Genomic DNA, 21,373 nt, shown 5'->3' with positions numbered 1-21,373 from the left:
TCCTCTGTGTTCAAATATCTCAGGCTCCTGTAGTTCCCCCCCCCCCTTTCTTAGGGACATCAAAACTGTTTCCTTCCTCTTCTTCCCTCTCCAGCAGGGAACTTTCCTGTATGTGCATATTCCCTGTGTCCTTTCTGTGTCCCATCTGCTCAGGGCCTGGGCTCTTGAAGCTCAAGCTCTTTCTCTGTTTTCTGAAGAGCCTCCCTTCCCCGAGACACTGAAGACAGAATTCAGAATGTCTCCCTCACGGGTCAAGGGAACACAGGAACTATCAGGGAGGAAAAACCTTCCTTTAAACATTTCAGGGTAGCCTCACCACCTCCCAGAATCCCTCAGCAAACTCAGAACCAGACTCCTCAAGCAAGAATCATCTTTTATTGCAACTGAGATTTTCCATTGTGACTGTAGCCATTCCCGGCCTCTCAAGGATCCAGAACGCGTGTGGCTGAGGGGAGGGACAGGCCCTCGGCAAGAACCGGCTATTCTTCTGGAACAGTCAGTAGCACATAACCCTGTGGATGGAAGCAGGTAGACATGCCCAATCTGTCCTCGCTGCCCATAAAGCCAGCTCTCCCTGAGGAGGCTCAAGCCATCTTGAGAGGGGTTGTATGTGTCCTAAGGGTACAACTTCCCCTGTTGGCAAGAAGGCAGAGTCAGGGACAGACTGGACAAGGGGAAGGAGGGTCTTGGAAATGTTTGTGAAGGAAGGAACAGATCAGTCCTTGGAGCTCTTCCTACAACCTATCAATCAAAAGTCCTCTAATGTTTCTGATGCATTGGGGTTCATCCTGCCGGTGTCACCCTGAGATAGGTCTCTCATCCAGCTAGAGCCTTCCACATGCCTCCACCCACAATGCCCAAACCATGCTGTTGGAATCCATCTGCTCCTGTACCTGTTTTTCCACCAGAAGGGGAGCTCCTGAAGGTTCCAGGGACTGGGTCTAACTCCCAGCATCACTCAGCACAAGGCCAGGCACAGAGCAGCCAGTGATATGTATTAACAGAATGAATTAGTGACAGTGAATGAATGAGGGAGTGTTCAGGGCAGCCATGTAAGGATGTGCAGATTGTGCACTGCCCAACTCCAGGTGATGTCGTTTGTGTACTACAGTATGAGTGGTGCATCTTGGAGTTGTGTAATATGTAACTGGCACAACAGTGAGAAGCAGCCTAGAAGTGAATCAGTGGGTGAGCCTATGAGCCCCCCCACCCTCTCTCCTCTTGCCTCTGTAGGTCTGGTTATGAGAGCTGCTGGAACTGTGTCCTGACTTTGCCATTTTTGGCATTCAGAACTATAGAGAGGCCCTTGCCTGGCCCACCTTGCCAGGAGTTGTGGCCTCGTTTCTGGAGCAGCTCCAGCCCCTGTATTACCTGTAGTAGCTCTTCCAGCCCCGACCTAGGGTCATCCTGGGCTGACCCCTCCCTGCCACGGTTACCCCAGGTTGGGTGCGGTCTCGGTCTGAGGATGTGGTGGGGGAGTAGCACTGGCCGGGAGCTGGGGTTTTATGAGACAAACTGCTGCTGCCCTCCCGCCTCCTGCACCATAACTTCTGGTTCTTGAAAGCAGATTTCTAGTGTCTCCCGAACGTCAGGACTGGGAACTAGGCATCCTGAGTCCAGAATTGGGGCATGAGCTGAGGGTCCTGAAGCTCAGACGATGTGTAGGAGGGTGGGTCAGAGTAGGGCTGGGTGAAATCCATGGTCCTAGCAGTTCCTTGTGCTTCTGAGGGGAACCCTCACCTCCACCTTATATCTTTATCTCAATGTGATAAACGGGGACAACAGGCCGAGAGGGGGCGGTGGCTTGTCCGACGTTGCACAGCCAGGAGGTTCCGTCTGATTTGCTCTCTGCCCTGCCCCCAGAGCTCCTTCAGCACTGCTGTTTAAGAGTGGGAATCTCGTGGGGCTCCTGGGTGGCTCAGTCGTTAAGCGTCTGCCTTCAGCTCAGGTATGATCCCAGTATTCTGGGATCGAGCCCTGCATCGGGCTCCCTGCTCATCAGGAAGCCTGCTTCTCCCTCTCCCACTTCCCCTGCTTGCGTTCCCTCTCTTGCTGCCTCTCTCTCTGTCAAATAAATAAATAAAATCTTAAAAAAAAAAAAGTGGGAATCTCGTGAAGGTGGGAAACGAAGAAATGAAGGGCAGCTCTGAGCTCTGCCCAGTCCCACCAACCCCACCTGCCTCTTCTCAGATTCTCCTCACTGAGGGATGGGACAAAGGCCAAGGGGGTAGGGTGACGCTAGGGGCAGATTCAGAGCTGGCGCACTCCCTTGGCAGCGCCTCTGTGGTTCCTCTGCTGGTTTTCTTGGCCCTCTGCTCTTTGGCCTCATCTTACCTCCCTGGCATTTAGCCAGCCTAGTACCGGCCCGGGTTCCCACCCTCTGGCAGTTCACAGAGAGCAGGTGCCAGAGGCAACAGCCCTGTTTTGGGCATCAAGACACCTGAGTTTTTGGGGAATGGGTGGTCCTGGCTAAGGGTAAAGGCTTTGAAGTCAGATAAACCCCAGTTGGAACCCTGGCTCTGCTACCCTGGGCAAGTGTCTCTACCTCTCTGAGCCTTAGTTCCCTCTCTTGTAAAATGGGAGAAATAATAACATTGACTTGGTGGAGCTCATGATGAAGACCACCTGTGTGAGGCACTGAAGCTCTTGGTGAGCCTGGGGCCTGGCTCCCTGAGGGATGCATGGAGCCCCGTGGAGCCTCAGTTTCCTCGTCTATAAACGGGGCATCACATCCAGGATGGCTATGAGATGGTGAGACGAGGGAGGTAAAGGGCTTGCCACATGCAGTGCCTCCTTGTCCCAAGCCTCAGCTTCTGCCCCCGCAGGACAGGGACAAGGCACCTGTAGGGTTCCAAGACCCTTCTAGCTCTGACCTCCCATGGCGGGGGGCGGTCTCAGGAAGCTCTTTTTCTTGGCATTTACCTTGGAGGGCTCCACTTCGGCCTGGTCGAAGGAGATGCCCTTGACGTTGGGCAGCGGGAGGTCTTGTTCTCCGAGCAGCTCTGCGAGAGGTGTGGGTAGGGGAGCTCAGTGCCCTGGTGAGCGCAGGGTGGGGCCATGCCAGCTGACCCCTGGCTGTTCCACTGTCCAGAACAGGGAAGGGACTTGGTGTGGCCCCTTTCTCCTCTCCTTCCTCAGGGGACACTGTCCCCTACCAGAAAACTCCACTCCAGAAAACCAGGTCTCTAAACAGCTACTCTGCCCATTTATTAAAAACCTATCTTGAGGGAATTTCTTCTTGAATATATTCAGTAACTATGAACACATTCTTATGAAGATATTCTTCCTAGCAGCATTTCAAAAAATGTTCAGTTCGTTGAAGGCATCTTAGGAATCTATTAATGAATTTCATTCTTCTCATTTAATTGAGGAAAACAACTGAAACAATGTGTTCCTAGAAATGCTAGAATGTTGGCAGAAACAGAAAATGTCTCAGAAAAAGTTTAGAAACAAGTCAATGTAAACTGAAAAATCAACCTTAAGACACTAGGAATTTGGTTGTACAATAAGAACATATCCATTAAATATATCAAAGAAAATATTCATGAAAATACTCACTTATCAAATATATGAAGGGTAGTCCTTGGAGTAAGTTTTGGTAAGTTGGTAAATGGTAGACTTGGAGAATTGGTCATTTACTAAATTGAGTTTCAAAGAATTAATCATTTGGCCAGTAGATTTTTGGTAAACTGAGTTTCTGAGATTTGACTTTGAGGGTCTGGCTTGGGCCCCTCCTGCCCCAACCTTTGCGCTGACCAGCCCTTATCTCGCCCTGGCTCCCCACCATCACTTTGGGCTCAAGGGAGGGTCTCATACCTCCTTGCTGGGCCAGTGTGTCATTCCGGCCCAGTTAGGTGAGGGGCAGAATGGAGGAAGCGGGACAGGTGCCTCTGGTTTCCCATCTGGCCTCTGATCTGCAGAGGCCTTGTCACCAGCCTCCCAGCTCCCAGCCTCTGGACCCCTCCTCACTGCAGTCCTCTCTCCGTGTTGGGACCAGATGACCCTGACTGCAGCACAGGCTTTTGTGAATCTCTGCCGATTCTCTTACTCTTAGGCTGCTTCTTACAAGCAGTCCTCCTGTGTTATTTCCCCAGTGGCTTTGGCCCTGCTGCTTTTTTCCTTGTTGCGGAGCTATGGACAGGACCCCAGTGTGAATGGCACCCCCTGGCATCGTGCAACCCTCTGGCCTGGGTGTTCAGACCCTGCAAGACTATCTAGGCTTCTTGAACTAGACCTAGCTCCTGGGTCATCTCTTGACCCTCACCATAGCTCTCTTTGGTCCAGGATCTAAGATACACTTATTGAATGAGCTTCCCTTGGTAGGCAGTGGCCAGGTCAGGTTGCAGCCTTGCCCACCTGGACTCTCTGGCTGCCTTGCTGGACCTTACATCACCATGTTCCGCACCTCCAGTTGGTCCTCCTTCTTGAACACAGATTTACTCACTTTATTCCCAGAACTTTCCCTGGCTATCGTGGGCCACAGAATGATGCCAAACCTTTCAACCCGACCAGCATTTGAGCTCCGTCTGCTCCTCTAGCCTCACTCTGCAGTCCTAACAGGAGTCCTCAATTTGGAGCATAGAGAGATGCCCGTGTAAGGGAAACAAAAAGCTGGAGTTCTGGGCTCAGCTCTGCCAGAGATTTGCTGTGTGACCTTGGGTAAGTCATTTAATTTCATTGAGCCCATCTGAAAGATGAGGAGGCTGAGCCAGGTGACTTCTCAAAGGTGAGTAAGGTCTGAGCTGGTTATCCTACATGTACTTTCTGAGTGTCTCCTGGGTGGGAGGCACTGGACAGGGTGTGGGGGACACAGTGAAAAACAAAGACAGGGTCCCTGCCCTCGGGCAGCTTACCATTTGTTTAAGTACAGAGGCACTGACCAGATAATCATGTGAGTAGGTGGGCGATTGCTACACAGACTGCGTCAGGGCCGGGAGAGCGGTGAGTTCTATGGAGCAGAGGAGCCTGACTGGGCTCCACACTCCTGCAGGACTCACTTCCCACACTCCTCCCACTTCCTGGGGTCACCTCCCCAAAATTCTGCCTGCACTCTATTATCTCAGGGTCTGCTTCTGAGGGAGCCTGAACTAAGGACAGTGCTGTTTTGGAAAAGTTTGATTTTGTTGCTGCTATCTAAACGTAGGCGTGATGTCTCAAAAAGTTCAGCTTTACAGCGGTTCCCAAAAACACAAAATATCCATCCTATTGGCCACATAAGACTGCGCTGAGTGTTAGCCGCCCATCTAAGGCAGGGCACGTTTGCCATCGGCCCCACCTGGGCTGCTTCCTTTGGAAATGTATCTCCCTGGACCCTGTAAGCATTGGAGTTGTGAGCTGGAGGCTCCACCATCTCTAAGGGCCCTTCCTGTTCTCACTTTCCACGATGCCAGCCCTCACCTCCCCTAAGAAGCCCTTCCTGGCCACCCATCCCACTTCTGAGCTCCTGTAGGCACTAGCTGCCTGGGCAAAGAGCAGGAGGGCACCCAGGGGCCCTTCCACCCTCCCAGCTGCCACACCCCAAATTTCAGTCTCTACCCTGCCTCCATCTGCCTTGCCCTTGGGCAATTCTTAACCAACTCGGGAACAAGGCAGAAGCAGCTGTCCGGGCAGAGCTTTGGTCACAGTTGATGCTGCTCTAAACGGCATGGTATGTGGGCATGAGGAGAAACACAGGGGGCTCACCGTTGTGATGGGGCAAAAATATCCTGTTCAGAAGCTCTAAGAGAAAGGCCTCCATACGTTTTTCCTGCAACAGATGAAAAAGGAATAGGAAGGTCACTTCGGCTTGGTTGGCAGATTCTGACCGGGGGAATGGGCGCCTCCACTGTACAGGTGCCCACAGGAGATCAGGAGTGGTCCTTTTTTAAAAAGGCATTTGAAAATGCCATTTTTAAAGGACATTGGATCCAGATGACCAGATAGTGAAGGGCCTGGGGAAAGTTGAGGGGGCTGAAAAAGAGTTACCCTCACCCTAGGTCACAGGGACTATCTTCATATCTCTGTCGGATAGCCCAGGGGGAGAGCAAATGGGTTGGGCCAGAGGAAACCCCAGGACCAGAGCTTCACAGGGACTGATTTTGGGTCAGTCCAAGGAGGAGCTCTCTAATACTGAGACCTGTCTGGTAATGGGGCAGGAGTTTTCTCGTTGAGATAGCAAGCCTCCTGTTAGCCGGGATGTTTAAGAGGTTCAAGAGTTTGATCAGGGCTGCCCCAATCCATTTGGACAGATTGGAAAAAGACTCCCTTTCTTTAAGACATTCTTTTCCCGTGTGTTGGGAGACTGTTATAAACATATTTGTATCTGTATTCTATGGTGTGGGTGGCTTGTAGAGTGCACAACCTGTGCAACCATACAAAGTGGCCCTGGTCTGGATGACCGCCCTCTGATGATGTCACAGAGGGGATCCCCTGACCTGGGAAGATAATCTTTAGGACTTTTCAAGCCTGGGATCCTATGCAAGTAAGACCAGAGCAATAGCAGGGCTGATAATTTTGAAGTGTTTCCCAGCACATGTTCTTGTTCAGCCCTTTCATTTTGTTGTTTTTCCATCTTGCAGCCTTCCCCCATTAAGGGCTAGAGCATGAGTTCACAGTCCTGTGGAAGCGGAGGATGGAGGGATGTCCCCAGGGTGGGGAAAAGGGGGAGTTACTTTAAGGGGCTCCCTCAGACAGGCAGAGGCAGTGAAAAGCTTTCAGTGTAGGATAAGAGCCACCCCTGAGGGAAGAGACCATGTGTTCCACCTGTGGACTCATTAACAAGTGGGGCCAGTGCCCAGGGTGGGGAGGGCCCAGACCCATCACACCACAGCAGAAACTCCTCACTGCCACGCGGGATGCAGGCAGCAAAGGTGGCTCGGGATGCGATGCTGGGAAGCCCATGGGTGTGGAGACCCAGAAAGGGGACACACAGCCCTGCTGGGGGTGCAAACGGAATGTTCTCCCAAAGGAGGCTGTTTTTAACCTGTAGAGAAGGAGGTGCTCTTAAAAATCTGGGCATCATCCTGCACACCTCTCTCACTTCTTCCCCACATCCACTGCAGCAGGAAATCCTGTCAGCTCTACGTTCAGAGTATGTCCTGCATCCGGCCAGTCCCCCCACTGCCACCTGCCACCGTCTCGTCCAAGCCTAATGAGGCCTCTGCATTGTTCCACCAGCCACCAGTCAAGCCCCCTCCAGTCTGCTCCTTCTATGCTCACAACCCTCCATCAGCTTTTATCGCACTCAGGAAGAGCCAGCCCCCCCACTAGTAGGCCCTGCTCACTCACTGACCTCCCCTCAATCCCTCTGATCCAGCCACCCTGGCAACCTCGCTGTTCCCTGAACTATCAGGCACACCCTTGCCTTGGGGCCTTGGGTCCCCTCCTTCCCATGCCCCCACAGCTCTTTCTGTCACCTCCTCCAGTCTTTGCTCACTTACCTTCTCAGTGAGGCCTTCCCCACATTTCTTTTTAGTATTACCCTCACCCGCAGTCCTGATCCCCCGCGCCCTCTTCTTTTTCGTAGCATTATCGCTGGTTCCATACTATGTGGTTCACCTTACTGTGCTTATTGTTCATTATCTGACCTCATCTTGCTAGAGTGTGGGTTCCACGAGGGTCCTTTGTTTTGTTCACTGACATATCCCAAGTACCTAAGACAAGGCTGGACATATAGTAGGTGCTCAGTAGGTATTTGGTAAGTGTATGAAAGAGTGAAGTGGACAAGTTTAAGTTCTGGGGGCTACTCTGACCCCACGGGGTATGGGGACGCCAGGGCAAGATGAGATCAGTGATAGAAAGTGAATGAGGCTTTCAACTGCCTACATCAGTGACTCAGGGTCTTTTCCCGGGGCTGCTGACAGGTCCTTCAGGACCATGGAGAGGCCAGAGGTAAGGAGAGACTCACCTGCTTTGCAAGGCCAGCAGGGTAAGGGCCCAGGGTGACTGTGGTGCTACCAGAGAAAAGAGATCACCCTTTCAGGTCACGGCAGCTGCTTGGGGGTGCAGTGCTCAGTGAGCCTCTGTCGCAGCACCCCCTCCCTCCTCTCCCCCCTCCCTCGTACACACTGTTCCATGCGCTGACAGCAGGTACGGGAACTCACCCCTGACCACACTCCCCCACATTCCCCCATCGCTCTGTCAATCCTCTTATTTCTTCTGAACATCCAAAACCAAAACAATGTTACCTGTTTGGAGAGAACTGTAGTTTTAACTCCTGATTTCTTGAGGAAAACACAGCTTTCGAAAGGAGATTCTATGGGAGTTGAAATTAGGTCAGGAGAGGAGTTTATGTTCCAGCTAGAGGGATTCCCTTCACCCTGACCCCCATGAATGCTTGTGAGAGGGCTAGCCCCTCTCATGTGGTCCTTTCCCCCTGCCCCAACTGCTGGTCGTGTGTGTTCACAGCATGCCTGTGTGGGTGTTGCCATGGGAGAGGGCACTGGTGGTGCTGGGCACTCCCAGAAGCCAGGGCAGGCTGGGGCTGGGTACGAGGCTCAGCCCAGTGGAAGGAAAACCTTTTGCAGGGAGGCACTTGGCCATAGAATCACTGTTGCTGGAAGCCAGAGGACGCCTTGGTTTTGACGGGTTTGTCCATGGGCCTCCATGATTCACACAGTCACCTTATAGACCAGAAATAGGGCTTTTCACTACCAGTCAGAGATGGCCTATTCCTTTTTCTTTTTTTAAGTTTTTATTTAAGTAATCTCTACACCCGACATGGGGCTTGAACTCACAACCCTGAGATTAACAGTCGTATGCTCTTCCAACTGACCCAGCCAGGCCCCCCAGAGATGACCAATTTCTTGAACATAGAGTCATGCCAACTCCTGTGGCAGATCCCAAGGTCCTGTGTGTACTTCGGATGCTGCTGGGCTCACCCGTGGCCGAGCAACCCTCCGGTCCCCCTTATCTGAGGTGCCTTCCCAATTTTAAGGTCTATGGAATGGGAAATAGGAACCCCAAGAGGGCTCAGATTAGAGAAGTAGAGACTTTGGGGGGAGCTGTATTTCCTGAGAAATAGAGTAGAGAACATAGACACGCTGAGCTCCTCGTGAACTATTTCTCTGTCTTTCTCCTGGCTTTGTGGACAAGGGCCTCCGATGCAGCCATGTCCAGGGAAGACAGAAGATTCTTCAACTATCTGCAAGGCACTGAGCAGAGGGTGTCGGAGGCAAAACCCTGCAGTTGCTGAGGAGGTCCCTGGGGAGCACTGCAAGCTGCGCTCAGGGGAGCAGGTGCTCAAGCATTTTAATGTGCTGGCAACAGGTGCGGGCTATTGGGGTGTGGACTGATCGAATATTAGCAGGAGACTGCACGCTGAGGTTTGGCGGTGAGGTCTGCCGCCGCCTCAGTCAGCTGGCCCTGCAGGGGCCCCCAAGTGGACCCAGGCCCTCCAAGGAACAAAGAATTTCAAGGCTTACTCACCCAGGAAACTGAGACAGAGGAGGTGTTGCTGGGCCCCAGCAGCACCAGCGAGCCCGGCTGGGTGACGGTGGCGGTGTGGCCATCCACGTGGACAGTGGGAGGGTCAGGGGCGCCGATGGTCAGTCTCACACTTGCTCTGGACTGATCAGAAGTCTGAAGGAAGTTAAAGCAGAAAAGGTGCAGACAGGTCGAGAGGATGGAATTCCTTAACTCCCAGCTTGGAGGAATGGGAGCAGGATCGTAGGAGTCGGGGCCTCCGAGTGTATTCTAGCTGTGCCGCAACTTGCCGCGTGACCTTGGGAGGATTACTCAAACCTCCCTGAGCTCCTTTAAGGTGAGAGGCCATCCTCCTTTTCTTGGGCATGTGTAGCAAGTAAGAATGCAGATTTTGGAGCCAGAATCCCAGCTCCACCTGTAGGCTGTGTGGCCCGAGACAAATTTCTTCATCTCTCTGTTTTCATGCTTGTAAAATAAGGATAATCGTGCCTCCTCCACAAGGTCGTTGTGGGGATTAGACGAATTCAGTCGTGTAGAGCGCTTAGGCCAGAGCCCGGCAGCTCTCATGCTATTGTTACTGTTGGTGACTGTGTTTTGTACATCAGATGCCATATTCTCTCCAAAAGCTTTTGGAGAGAGGACACTGAGCATGGAGTTTGGAGTCCGGGACTGGCTTCAAATCCTGTTCTGCCGCTTACTGAGCGATGTGGGCTTGGGCAACTCCAGTCACCTTGCCGTGCCTCAGTTTGCTGACGTATGAAAATGGGATGAAGTGCGGGGTGTCTGGGGTTATGTTGGTGTAGGTGGAGGGGCCTGGCACATAGTCATGGCTCACTGTTGCCCCCTTGTGCTCATCTGTCCGCCTCGGTCGGTATGCCTTGGCGGGGTCAGGGCCCTGTTCAGTAGTGAGTACGAAAGCCAGCCACCTGGCCATGGTCCCCTGGCCGGGCGACGAGCTAAGTGCCTTACTTGGGTCAACTCCTCTAACCCACATGGCACCTGCAAAGTAGCTGCTGTGAATTTTGGAGTCCACAGTAGGAAACCCTGACCAAATGGAACATGCTTATGTGGCCCAACCCTGCCCCCATCCCAGACTCTTTCCTGAGACCCTGGCCGTGGTGCTGGAGGGGAAGGAAGCTGGTCACACACCCACCTGCGGCCCGGGCTCCCGCTCTCCCAAGGACAACAGTTGAATGAGCTTGGCAGCCTGGAAAAAGGGCAAAATGTGTGGCTTTTAGAATCTTGTAGATCTGTTCTGAGCAGCTTCGGGGGTAGGGGTGTCAGTGGGGTTCAGTGAGGTATAATTGCTTCCAACTGAATGCACAATCCGCACGTCAGTCATTGTCAGCACGGGAGGAGCCGTTCACCCTGGTTTCTCACCATGATATATCTGGAAATGTTAACTGTTTGTTGTTTCAGTGATCTCCTCCCCCCAATATTTTACTGTGAAGATTTCCACGTATGCAGCAAAGCTGAAAGAATTTTATAGGAACATTGTATTTCATCACCTATTCTTCAATGAACATTTCCTATCCTTGCTTTATCACATTTCTGTCCATCTATCCATACTCCATTGTTTTTTGCAAATCATTAATCACGATAGAAAACAGTAAAAAATGTATAAAGTAAAAGGTATAAGTCTACCCCAACACCTCTTCCCCTTTTCCTTCAAATCCAATTTTAGGGATAACTACTATTGGCATTTTGGAGTACATCCTGACTGTTTTCTACACACATAGAAACTTGCATGGATGAGAGCATTCTAACTGCATGGTCCCGCACTGTGTTTTTTTCTCTCAGTACCAGTATATATAGAACGAGCCCAGTCTGTTTAACAGCTGCATAGTACTCTGCCTTGTATGACCACAACCAGACTCATTTTACCAATTTGTTATTGATGGACACGTAGGTTAACTTTCTTTTTCACCCCGTAGCAAGCAAAGGTAGAAAGAGCACCCTTGCCCGAATAGTCTTGCCCACTGGTGTGAGAACCTCTGCAGACATGGAATTACCGTGTTCACTGATAACTGTCTCAGAGCTGCCACACCTGTGTGGGAGGAAGGGCACAGCATGGGGAGACCTGGCTCTGCTCCTGATCCCACCTGCTGGGGCCCCTTGGGCAAGTCACTTTCCCTATCTGGGCCCTCGTTTCCTCATGCAAAAAATGGAGCAATAACATTAGGTCTCCCCTGGATCTCCTTAGGATTTCGTATTTCAGAGTTTATGAGCACCCACTGTGTGCTGAGACATACGATAGCATCCATAGTCCCTGCCCTCAAATGGGGGAGACAGTAAGCACGCAGAGTTAAATAAACCCCAACGAACATACATGTGTGTATATGTGTACACATGACTTTGCATGTATAACTTTTACACACACTCAGTGTGATTAGTGTTTTGAAGGGAAAAAGAGAGAGAGAGAGAGAGAGAGAGAGAGGAAGTGGGGGGAGAGAGAGGGAAGGGTTATTTTGGGTATTTAGATGTGGTGGTCAAGGAGGGCTCTCTGAGGAGATGACATTTGCACTGAGACCAACAGTGGCAGGAAGAGTGTTCCAGGCAGAGAGGCCAGCATGTTCAAGGGCCCCGAAGTGGGCACCAGCTCAGCCTGTGCCGCTGGAGTGTAGCGGGTAAGGAGACAGAGCAGGAGAGGTTGGCAGGGAGCTGCAGAGAGGACACTGGGCTTTATTCAGTGTGGTGTGGAGCTGCTACGGGCTTTTAGGCAGTAACGTACCTGGATTTCTCCCTCATTCGATCCCCTCATCGACCCTGGGCACTTGCTCTTCTTGCAGACTTCTGGGCATGTGCCTCCTTGTCCCCATTCAGGCCACCTCCTCAGAGACGTCTTCACTGACTGCGGCACCCAGGGCAGCCCTGTCATCCCCACTAGTCACTCGCTGACCCTTTGCTCTTATTATAGATAAGATAAATTATTTTATTTATCTGCCTGTTTCCTTGTTCAGTTTCTATTCTCCTCCTTGACTTTGAGCTCTGCAAGGACAGGGCCCGTGGGTGCACAGGGTCTGGCACATAGTAGGCTTTCAATAAATATTTGTGGCATGAATGAATGGATAAGTGTTATGAAGAAAGAAACAATAAATGCACCTGGATGTTTAAGGAAGTCTTCCTAGAGGAGGGGACTTCTATGCTGGGTTCTGAAGGCTGAATAGGAGTTCTCTCAGGAGGTCCAGAGAGAAGTGACTTACCTAGGTCCACCCAGAAAGGCACTCTGCCAGCTGGGCCTTGGTTTCTTCATGTGAAAAGTAGAGCAATAAAGTTATGTACTGCCCTTTCTTGAGCACTCACTTTGGAGTCCTGGGAGTCCACATGGATCACCTTGCTGGTATAGAGGCAGGACAGGATGTCATTGTAGGTTTCTAGCCCAAAAGCCAGGTCCGCCATGCTGCCTTGGGCTAATTTTGGAAGGGGTTGAGGGGTCAGGCGGGCAGGCCTTCGGGGTCTCTGGCCAGGGCCGCAGGGTGTCACAAGCTTCAGAAAAACGAAGGAGAAATTCAGGGGGAACAGTTTCTCTGCCCAACAAGTGGTTACAGCTGTAACCAGTATCAAGGGCTGACTTTGCGCTAGGCGGTGCTGAACGCATGTGCGCAATCTCATTGCAACCTTATAAGGGTGCACCGTAACTGTCCGCATCGGACAGATGAGGAAATGGAAGCCCAGAGGGGTAAAGTGACTCGCTCGAGGTCCTACATGGTAAGAGGTGGAGCTGGGTTTTGAACCCACAAGCCCCCTCTCCTTGCTTCTCCCTCCTCTGACCCCATTCCCTTCTCTGTGCCTTTGTTAACAGTGCCTCCTTCCTATCCTCTCACATCTATCCTTCCTGTCCACCCGACCCACCTCTGACCATTCCATGGGGACGAGGAAGGACCAGTGAACGGGAGTTGGGCAGCCAGCCCCCTCCCTTCTCTGGGCCTCGGTTTCCCCATCTGAGGGGTCCCTTCCAGCTGAGCGTTACACATGATCCTGCACCCCTGAACTGCCCCACCTGCCCTCTTGTTGGAGCCTGATCCCCGCTCACAGGGCACGCAGCCCTGTGGCCACTCCTGCTCTCCAGGGTGGAGGCGGGACTCTGCTCAGCACCAGCTCCCGAGGGCAGGGGCCTGCCAGCTCTCCCCTCCCTTCTCCCTCCTTCTCTCTCTTCTCCTCTTTTGGCCTACCACCTCCTTTTACGTGCTCCTTCTCCCCCTCCTTCTCCTCTTTATGCCTCCTATCCAGAGAAGCCCCACCTCACTTTCCGCTTTGCCCGTCCTCCCGCAGGCCAGTGGATGGAGGGTCTGCCCTGGCTGGGAGGGGGGTGGTGTACCTGGACGTTCATCAGAATGGCCTCGTCTGTGAACTCCGTGGTGGTGACATAGTACTGGAAGTCTTCCGGGCCCGAGATGGCTGGGGCTGCAACGAAACCAGGACTCAGCTTCCCCTGGGGGTGGGTGGAAGGATGTGGGGAGGCAGGGAAGCAGGCAGAAATTTGTTCTCTGTCTCTGCTTAGCTTGCAGTTCCTCGTGGGCTAGGTCTGTGCTTCTTGTGACAACATTTATTGAGCAATAGCTTTGTGCCAGGTTATATGTCTTATTGCAGCAGTGCAGTCCACTCTGTAGGTCTAGGATTAGTTCCGTTTTACAGATTGGGAAACTGAGGCTCCAGGGGAAAATGACTTGCCAAGGTCATAAGGCATAGTGCCCTTTCTCGCCCGCACTAGAAAGGAGGCTCCCTGCGGGTAGACTTGTTTTGTTTGTTTCGTTTGGTTTCCTGTCCTATTCTCAGAGCCTCAAGCATTGTTCTTGGCACACAGTAGGGGAATGGAAAATAAGCCGCATCCTTGGCCAGGAGCTACGTACGCAGAGTGACGTGTAGCAGGCCTTCCAGCAGTGAGTTGAGTAGAGTCGTGGCCAGGGGGCACACCTGCAGGGAAGGCACGACGGGGTCCTTGTCAGGTCGAGGGGCTCTCCCTCGGGGTCACACCCCTCTCCCAGGAGGCGGAGGAGGATAAACAACATACTATCTTCTGCAGGAGGAAGGGCAGTGCCTCATCCAAGACACTTGTCACCAACGCCAGAGCTGTGTTCGCGAGGAGGGGGTCCATCCTAGTGGTGGGGGAGGGCAGGTGGGGTCTGAGACACCATGGAAGGGGAAACTGAGGCCAGAGGCAGGAGTCCAGGGCAGGGCTGGAGGGATCATGTAACATGGAAACTTTAGAGTGGCGGCTTCCTTCCTGGTGTCTCTCTTCTCCTCCCCTACCCCTACCCTTTCCTTTTCTATTTTATCTCCTTCATGCCTTCTTGCTCTCTCTCTCCATGAGTTCCTCCTCCTCTATTTCTTCCTGATCATCCCTCTCTGCCTCCGTCTCTTTATTTCCTCTCTGATAAAGGTCTCTGGGATTTTCAAGGAGGGAGAGTCATGGAAGGCTTCCTGGAGGAGGTGGTTTTTGTGCTAAGGTTATCTCAGCACGTGGGTTAGCTCGTCTTTTCCCCACAGCTACCCCATGCTGGCTGAGTTCGGTGGGCAATTCCATTTCACTGGTGAGGAAACAGGCTCTACAAGTCAAATAGCTTGTTCAGGGCCCCTGAGTTAGGAGGCAGCCAAGCTGAGATTTGACCTGAGTGGATGCCCACTCTCATCCATGACATTCAGTGTGGAGAGAGGAGATGCTGATGGATGGTGTATGCAGCTTGCAGCCCCGGAGATGGCCCTGTCCCTGATGCCCTTGGTCACTCAGAGAACGAAGCTGGGGAGAGATAGCCCCTGCGGTGAGTCTCAGTGAAGGGCTGGGCAGCGGGAGCAGTGCAGGAATTCCTGGCACCCACTCCTGCCCAGTGGTAGCACAGGTGTGGGCAGGTACTCACTGCTCCAGGACCTTGATGCTTAGGTATCCTGGCGGCGTGTGACACTCCTCGAAGACCACCTTGGTCTTGTTCCCCGTCTGTTCCAGCCGTCCCCCAATGCGAATGTTCTTGATGACTCTGAGCCGCAGTATCCTGTAAGGGCAGCGTGTCTAGGCAGGCTCCAAGCCACAGCCCGAGGCAGAGGCCAGAAGTCATAGGCTGGTGGCCTGCAGCTGCCTGCAGGGCTCAAATGAAAAACTAGGGGAGGTCGTTAAAGATACGGATCTCATACTTCGGAGAACCTGAGAGATCTGCCAACACCAGCCAGCGTCCTCGTAGTGGGGCAGTCACCTGGGGCTGATGGTGACCTTGAGGTGAGCCAGAGGTGCTCCAGGTGCTCCGGTCCCCACCAGGCCCAGGGCTAAGTTGTGTTTTTACCGCTCATCACTACAAGGGCGATGAGAAGAAAGAAATATTTCTCTGTGTCCATCGCTCTACCAAAGACATATTTCTTTATGCTCCCTTGTCTCTTCAAAAGTCAAGCTGGACCAGGAAGGCCACATTTACAAGAAAACCAGGGGTGGCCCTGTTCCTAAAGGGCGTTTATGGAGATTTGCGTCATGTGTAGACACCACCCATAGCTGTCCCTCTGTTGCCTGCTGTGGTCCGAGCTCCCGGGTCAGCAGTGAACGCTCATAACAGCCATGTGCGGGAGCGGACAGGATCATCCCCGCTTGGTAGAGGAGGATGCAGGCCCAGTGAGCAGAAGCCCTAGTTTAGGTTGCCTGGCTGGTGAGCGGGAGCGGAGTCCTGTTCTGCTGCGCTCTGAGGTGAGCTTGCACCAGCCCTCCTCAGGCCATCCCGTTACCGCATCCGCCTGTCACTCAGGTGGGACACATGTTCCCCGACATGGGGTCGGAGGGTTTCATCCAGTCTCTGCTGCTGCCTCACCGTGTGATCCTGGCTGGGTCCCTCTCCCCCTCCGTGCCTGGGTTTCTCCATCAGTAAAAATGACTTTGAAACATGCCTGAGTGGCAAGGATTATTAGGACCCTTCTCGTGACATAGGCAGGAGGCCTTTGCTAGCCCTGCAGGGCTGCCTCTTGAGTCATAGCGGTGGGGGGTGGGCCTGCCTGGCACCGAGGGGCGGGGGGACGAAGTACCCAATGTACTCACTCCTGCAGCGAGAGGTACAGTTTGCTTCGCAGCGTGACCTGCAGCAGGCTGTCGCTCAGGGTGTGCAAGGTCACCTCAGGTCCTTTGACATCTATGACCAACCTGCCAGAGAGGTTCGGGCGGTGTTGGTGTGGCCGGGTAAGGCCGCTGTGGTTCTATAGCGTGTGTGTATCCGGGTCGGCTGGAATAAGGGCAGACCCCAGGAAGAGTGGGAGCAGCTTTGGGACAACCCCGGCCCTGATCCCCAGCCCAGATGAAGAACCAGCCTCCAAGCCTTTAAACCTGGCTGAATCCCTTCCCTTCTTCGGGCCTCAGCATCACCCTCTGCAAAATGGGGGGAATACAGTAGAGGGCCTATGTACCTTGAGCCTGCCTAAATTCAAGTATAAGCATTCTGCAAAAGGGAAGCAAGCAGGCAAGAGTCAGAGAAAGCAAGATGGCTGGTGATCCCACCGCCATCCGCTGAGGGACCATCTGCCCTGTTGAACGTTCCGGAGGGAGGACATGAGCCTTCTACTCCCCTCAGTGATGTCAGTTCCCAGCATCTCCTTGAGCTGAGAGGAGCCCAGAGTATGTTTTGAACATGAGATACAAGCTGGTGACTCAGCTGGTGCCCACTAGAATGGGCAGCAAACCATCCCGAACTAGGAGACAGGCGTGGAAGCAGCAGTGCCCACACCTTGCTCTTGGACTTCGGCCCCCAGGACTGTGACACAATGAGCTCTTGTTGTGTAAGCCACCGTTTGTGGTACTTTGTTATGGCCGTCCTGACAAACTATACCATCAGAAAACCTAGATTTTGATTGAAACCCTCTTGATTTTTAAATTTTGGCAGTTCCTTAAAATGTTTAAAAATTTTTTTCTTTTGTAATTAGTGTTTTTCTGTTAAAAATATTTTTTTATTATGTTGTGTTAGTCACCATACAGTACATCATTAGTTTTTGATGTAGTGTTCCATGATTCATTGTTCACATATAACACCCAGTGCTCCATGCTGTATTTAAATAACACCGTGCAAGTTTGTAATACCCAAGTGTAGACTGAATGTAGAGGTCTGGAGGGCCGCCAGGCTGAGATTCTTGATTTAGACTCTGCTTTGTTCCTTGGATGATTTTAAGGGGCTTGGAGAGATTTAGAATACTAAAGGTGCACTTGCTGAGTGCTTTTCAGGCTATAGAGAACCTCCAAGGACACCTGGGCCTCCAACCCGCCCAGGGCTCCACTTGACGTGTGAGAACACTGTGGCTCAGGGAAAGGGCCGAGCCTGAAGGGGAAGAAAGGCCAGAGCCAGCCTCTGCAGACTCACCCTCCTGCCTGGAGCAGCTCCCCCAGCAGCGGGAGCCTCTTCTCTGAGAGCAGGTCCCCGACCAGGGACAGATCAAGCCCACTGCTCTTCCTGGAGAGGCCTCCTCTTACGAAGGGCAGGTGGTCCAGGATGGTGGCCCCTTCACTTGTGGGCCCCGTCACAGGAATCCTGGCCATGCGGTCCAGGACGTGGTGCTCCAAGAATAGGTCTGAAATGTCTGAGGACACAAGCCTCTCCTCAAGGTGGGGCTCACCCCTCATTCAGTCATTCTACAAATGCCCACTGGCACCAGCTCAGAGTCCGCGATTTAGATGGTCATTTAGTGGCAAGTGCGTATCAAGTGCACACTGTCTTTTGGCCTCAGAGAACAGGAACAGTGACCAGTCTGCCCCTGAGAAATGTACATTCTAGTGGGAGAGACAGACAACCCAGCATCCGGATAAGCAAACAAGGCAATTTTTGAAAGTAAGTGCTACAAAGAAAATAAAATGGAGTCGAGTAGGAACATGACTGGGGTGAAGGTCTACTTCATATAGGGTGGTCAGGGAAAGCCTCTTTGAGGAGGAGGCATTTGAGCTGACCTGAGTAAAGTGGAGGAATCCATTATTGCAAGATCTGAGAGGAAAGCAATGTAGGCAAGGGGGAACAGCATGTGCAAAGGCCCTGAGGTGGTAATGAGTCTGGTGAGTTTATGAAACTGAAAGATCAGTGAGGTTAGACTGCAGTGAATGGGGTAGGAGGTGGATGGGCAACAAGGAGCTCATGGTCAAGAGGGAGAGAGACAGACAGACAGAGAGGATAATTACAACACATCAGGCTAATGTCATAGATGAGACTTCACCAAAGAGCTGTGGGAGCTAAGAGGAAGGAGACTCCTGCTTGGGGAAACTGGGAGGGACTGTTAGAGCTTTGCCTTAAAGGATGAGTCAGAATTCACTACATTGGGAAGGAGGGAAAGAGAATTGTAGGTGGAAGAAACAGCACAGGAAGAGAAGGAGGCTGGAAAGTCTGTGGGAGTGGTCAGGGCAGGTGGCAGTGGAAGAGGCTAGGGATGCAGGGCCTTGAATGCCAAGATGAGGAGCTTGGAGCTTCTCTTGAGGGCACTAGGGAGCCACAGCAAGTGTTAGAGCAGGGGAAGGAAGAGGTCAGGTCTGGGTGAAGGAAGGCAAATTCTGCTGCTAGTGACGGGGAGGCCAGAAGAGGAGAAGCCTTGAGGAGGGCAGATGGTACGGACTCCCACCCTGCCTTTCCCTGAGATCTTGCCTCCTGAAGCCCACCCCTTAAATTTTACCTGTTTCCAGCTGATTCTTGCTGATTCGTAGGAAGAGCAGGTGCTGGGCCTTCCCTTGAGCTTCGGGCAGCAGCCCCCACCATAGCAGTGACCCCCAGAACAGCAGCATCCTCCCAGTCAAGACCTTTGGACAAAGAGCTGGAAACCCCAGTGGCCACCTCCATGTCCCCACTGGAGACCCATTGCCTAGGGTCTCCTAGCTCTGCCTCCCCTAGGACCTCCCTCCAGCTTTCCTCTCCTTGCCTTTCCCCCAGCTCCAGATCTGCTAGTCCTTGAACACAGCCCGCACCTCTCGCCACCTCACACTACTGCTTTTGGTTTCTTCTTCCTGGAATGCCCTTCCGCATCATGTGGACTGCTTTCAAATCCAGGCTCTGCTACTTCCTGACTGTGTGACCCTGAGCAACTTACTTGGCCTCTCTGTGCCTCAGTGTTCTCATCTGTAAAATGGGGATAAACTAGGTTGTTGTGAGGAATACAGTATGTGCAGAGCACTTAACAAGCAGGGTGCTCAACAGCTGTTTATGTGGCTGGGTGACATGCTGAGATGTTAGAAGTGTAGTACTCCCTTTGAACCACGGAGGTTTCTGGATCTTGATGGAGGACAGAGGATGAGGGTCCTGGGGGAGGTGTTAGAGTGGCTGGGGTACGTACCGGGGATGGGGCTTGAAGCCATGGCTCTTTACCAGCTAGGGAACTATTTCAATATTCCAACCAGGATGTTTGTACAGGTTCTTACCGGCTGAACTTCAGCCCTGCCCAGGTGGCCAAAGGATGTGGTTGGGACCCTGGAGACCGCAGGCAGGGGCCCTCTGGGTGGGCAAGCACGTGCCCCCAGCAGATGCAGCCTCTGGAACCGCAAGGCAGACCAGCTGGGATGCGGACCTCTCCAGCATCAGCAGGGCCCACCAAGGAGCCCCCCCCCCACACCCCCTGCTGCACCCATGAAGCCGCCACCCAGAGGGTACACGCTGCCCCTGAGTGAGGACGGGAGGCCCCCAAAGGCTGAGCCTACTCTGAAGTACCTGAGAAAATCCTGGCAATGCCTTGAATTAGTAGCATCCGGTTTTTTGTTGCTTGGTATCATAGGAGCTCAGAACAGGGATTACATTGGGTAATAAAAAATGTATTTGTTCATTTGCATATGCAAGTTTTGGACTGGAGAATTTGTTCTCATGGCATGAAATATTCGTATTTTGCTTCCAGGCTGATCTGAAATTCACCCATGATTCATCCACCAGGGTTTAGTTGGTCCCTATTTTGGCACTTTTCTCAATCAGTTCACCCGAGTTGGGTCTCTCCCCGCTTCCTGCCCTTCGTACATCACACTGTCTCCCAGCTCTGCCCCTCTTGCCCTAAATCGTCCCTACCAGCCCCAGCTTCTACTTGAGTGCTTACTATGGGGCAGGCACCACGCAAGGACGTTGTAAAGCTTCATCACATCACTGAGTCCCCACCACAACGGTCTGGGATCACACATCAAAAGTCCAATTTACAAATGACAAACCTGAGGCTCAGAGAGGAAAGACGACTCGCCCAAGGTCACACAGGTAGCAGAGCTTGGATTCGAATCACTAAGAACCTGTGCACCCCTTCACATTCTTGTAGGTGCTCAAGAAATGTTTGAGAAGTGCCCTCCTTGTCCTTACCTCTCCAATCACAGGATTGCCCGGAATCTCCCTGGTCTGTCTCCAGCCTCCCAGAAAGGCACAACTTTTATAACCTGAGCTCTGAAGCCCGGCTGGGTGGGGCCAGGGCTTGTGCTCAGAGGAGCTCTTCAGTGGAGGAAGGGGTCCTCTTGGCATCAGGCAGCAAGGGGCTTGTGGCCAAAACTGATAGGGCTCATCACTGAGGCCTGAGGGGCAGGCACTGGGCCCAGGGCCAACAGACCTCCGCGGGGAAGGGCGGTAGGGGGTGTGGGTTTTGGGGCGGGTCCTTTCCCTTAGGCATGACATCAGAGCTGTGGAGCCTGGGGCAGGGCCTTCAGCTCTTGGGAGAGAGCCGAGAAGGCTCCCAGTACGGGATGTGGCAGTCACAGAACCTAAGTGAGTAAGGGAGTGTATTGGGGGTGTGTGGAGGAGAGCAGGTGAATGGTAGAGCCAGCCTTTTCCATACATGGTTCTGTGCTATGCCTCTGCAGCCAGACAGGCCTGGGTTCAAATCCCCACTGTCACTCAGCAGCTGTGTGACTGTGGGCAAGTTGCTTTTTCTTCTGAGCCTTGCTTTTCATGTCTGTAAAACGGGAACAATAAATCTACCCATGTCTTTGCGGTATTTGTGAAGGGTCACTGAGGTAACTCATATAGATGTTAGCACAGGGCCTGATCCATAGGAAGGGTTCAGAAAAGTTACTTATTTTAATTTC

The 21,373-nt window shown here is 52.6% G+C and overlaps 1 protein-coding gene across 1 annotated transcript; it reads right to left on the bottom strand.

Moving 5' to 3' along the window:
- Positions 1-479: 479 nt before the first annotated feature.
- On the bottom strand, positions 480-21,235 carry LOC121104592. Its single transcript, XM_040638170.1, has 15 exons — positions 19,009-21,235; positions 17,718-17,934; positions 16,412-16,513; positions 15,258-15,389; positions 14,414-14,498; positions 14,253-14,316; positions 13,721-13,806; positions 12,706-12,888; positions 10,556-10,609; positions 9,406-9,558; positions 8,166-8,233; positions 7,886-7,931; positions 5,683-5,746; positions 2,923-3,002; positions 480-512 (listed from the first exon to the last, which is right to left on the bottom strand). The coding sequence occupies exons 1-15, from the start codon at positions 19,115-19,117 to the stop codon at positions 480-482; spliced, it is 1,476 nt and encodes a 491-aa protein (XP_040494104.1). The 5' UTR covers positions 19,118-21,235.
- Between the last annotated feature and the right edge of the window lie 138 nt (positions 21,236-21,373).

This window comes from Ursus maritimus, unplaced genomic scaffold (assembly GCF_017311325.1).
Source record: "Ursus maritimus isolate PB19 unplaced genomic scaffold, ASM1731132v1 scaffold_22, whole genome shotgun sequence".
In the NCBI taxonomy this organism is placed as follows: Eukaryota; Metazoa; Chordata; class Mammalia; order Carnivora; family Ursidae; genus Ursus; species Ursus maritimus.
This window is presented reverse-complemented; position numbering and strand designations above follow the sequence as displayed.

Coding starts and splice junctions, on each gene's coding strand:
- LOC121104592 (XM_040638170.1), bottom strand. CDS start 19,117: ATGCTGCTGTTCTGGGGGTCACTGCTATGGTGGGGGCTGCTGCCCGAA. Junction 15,390..16,411: donor CTGTACCTCTCGCTGCAGGA/GTGAGTACATTG, acceptor CTGCCCTTACAG/GATACTGCGGCTCAGAGTCA. Junction 14,317..14,413: donor CCTTCCTCCTGCAGAAGATA/GTATGTTGTTTA, acceptor CCTTCCCTGCAG/GTGTGCCCCCTGGCCACGAC.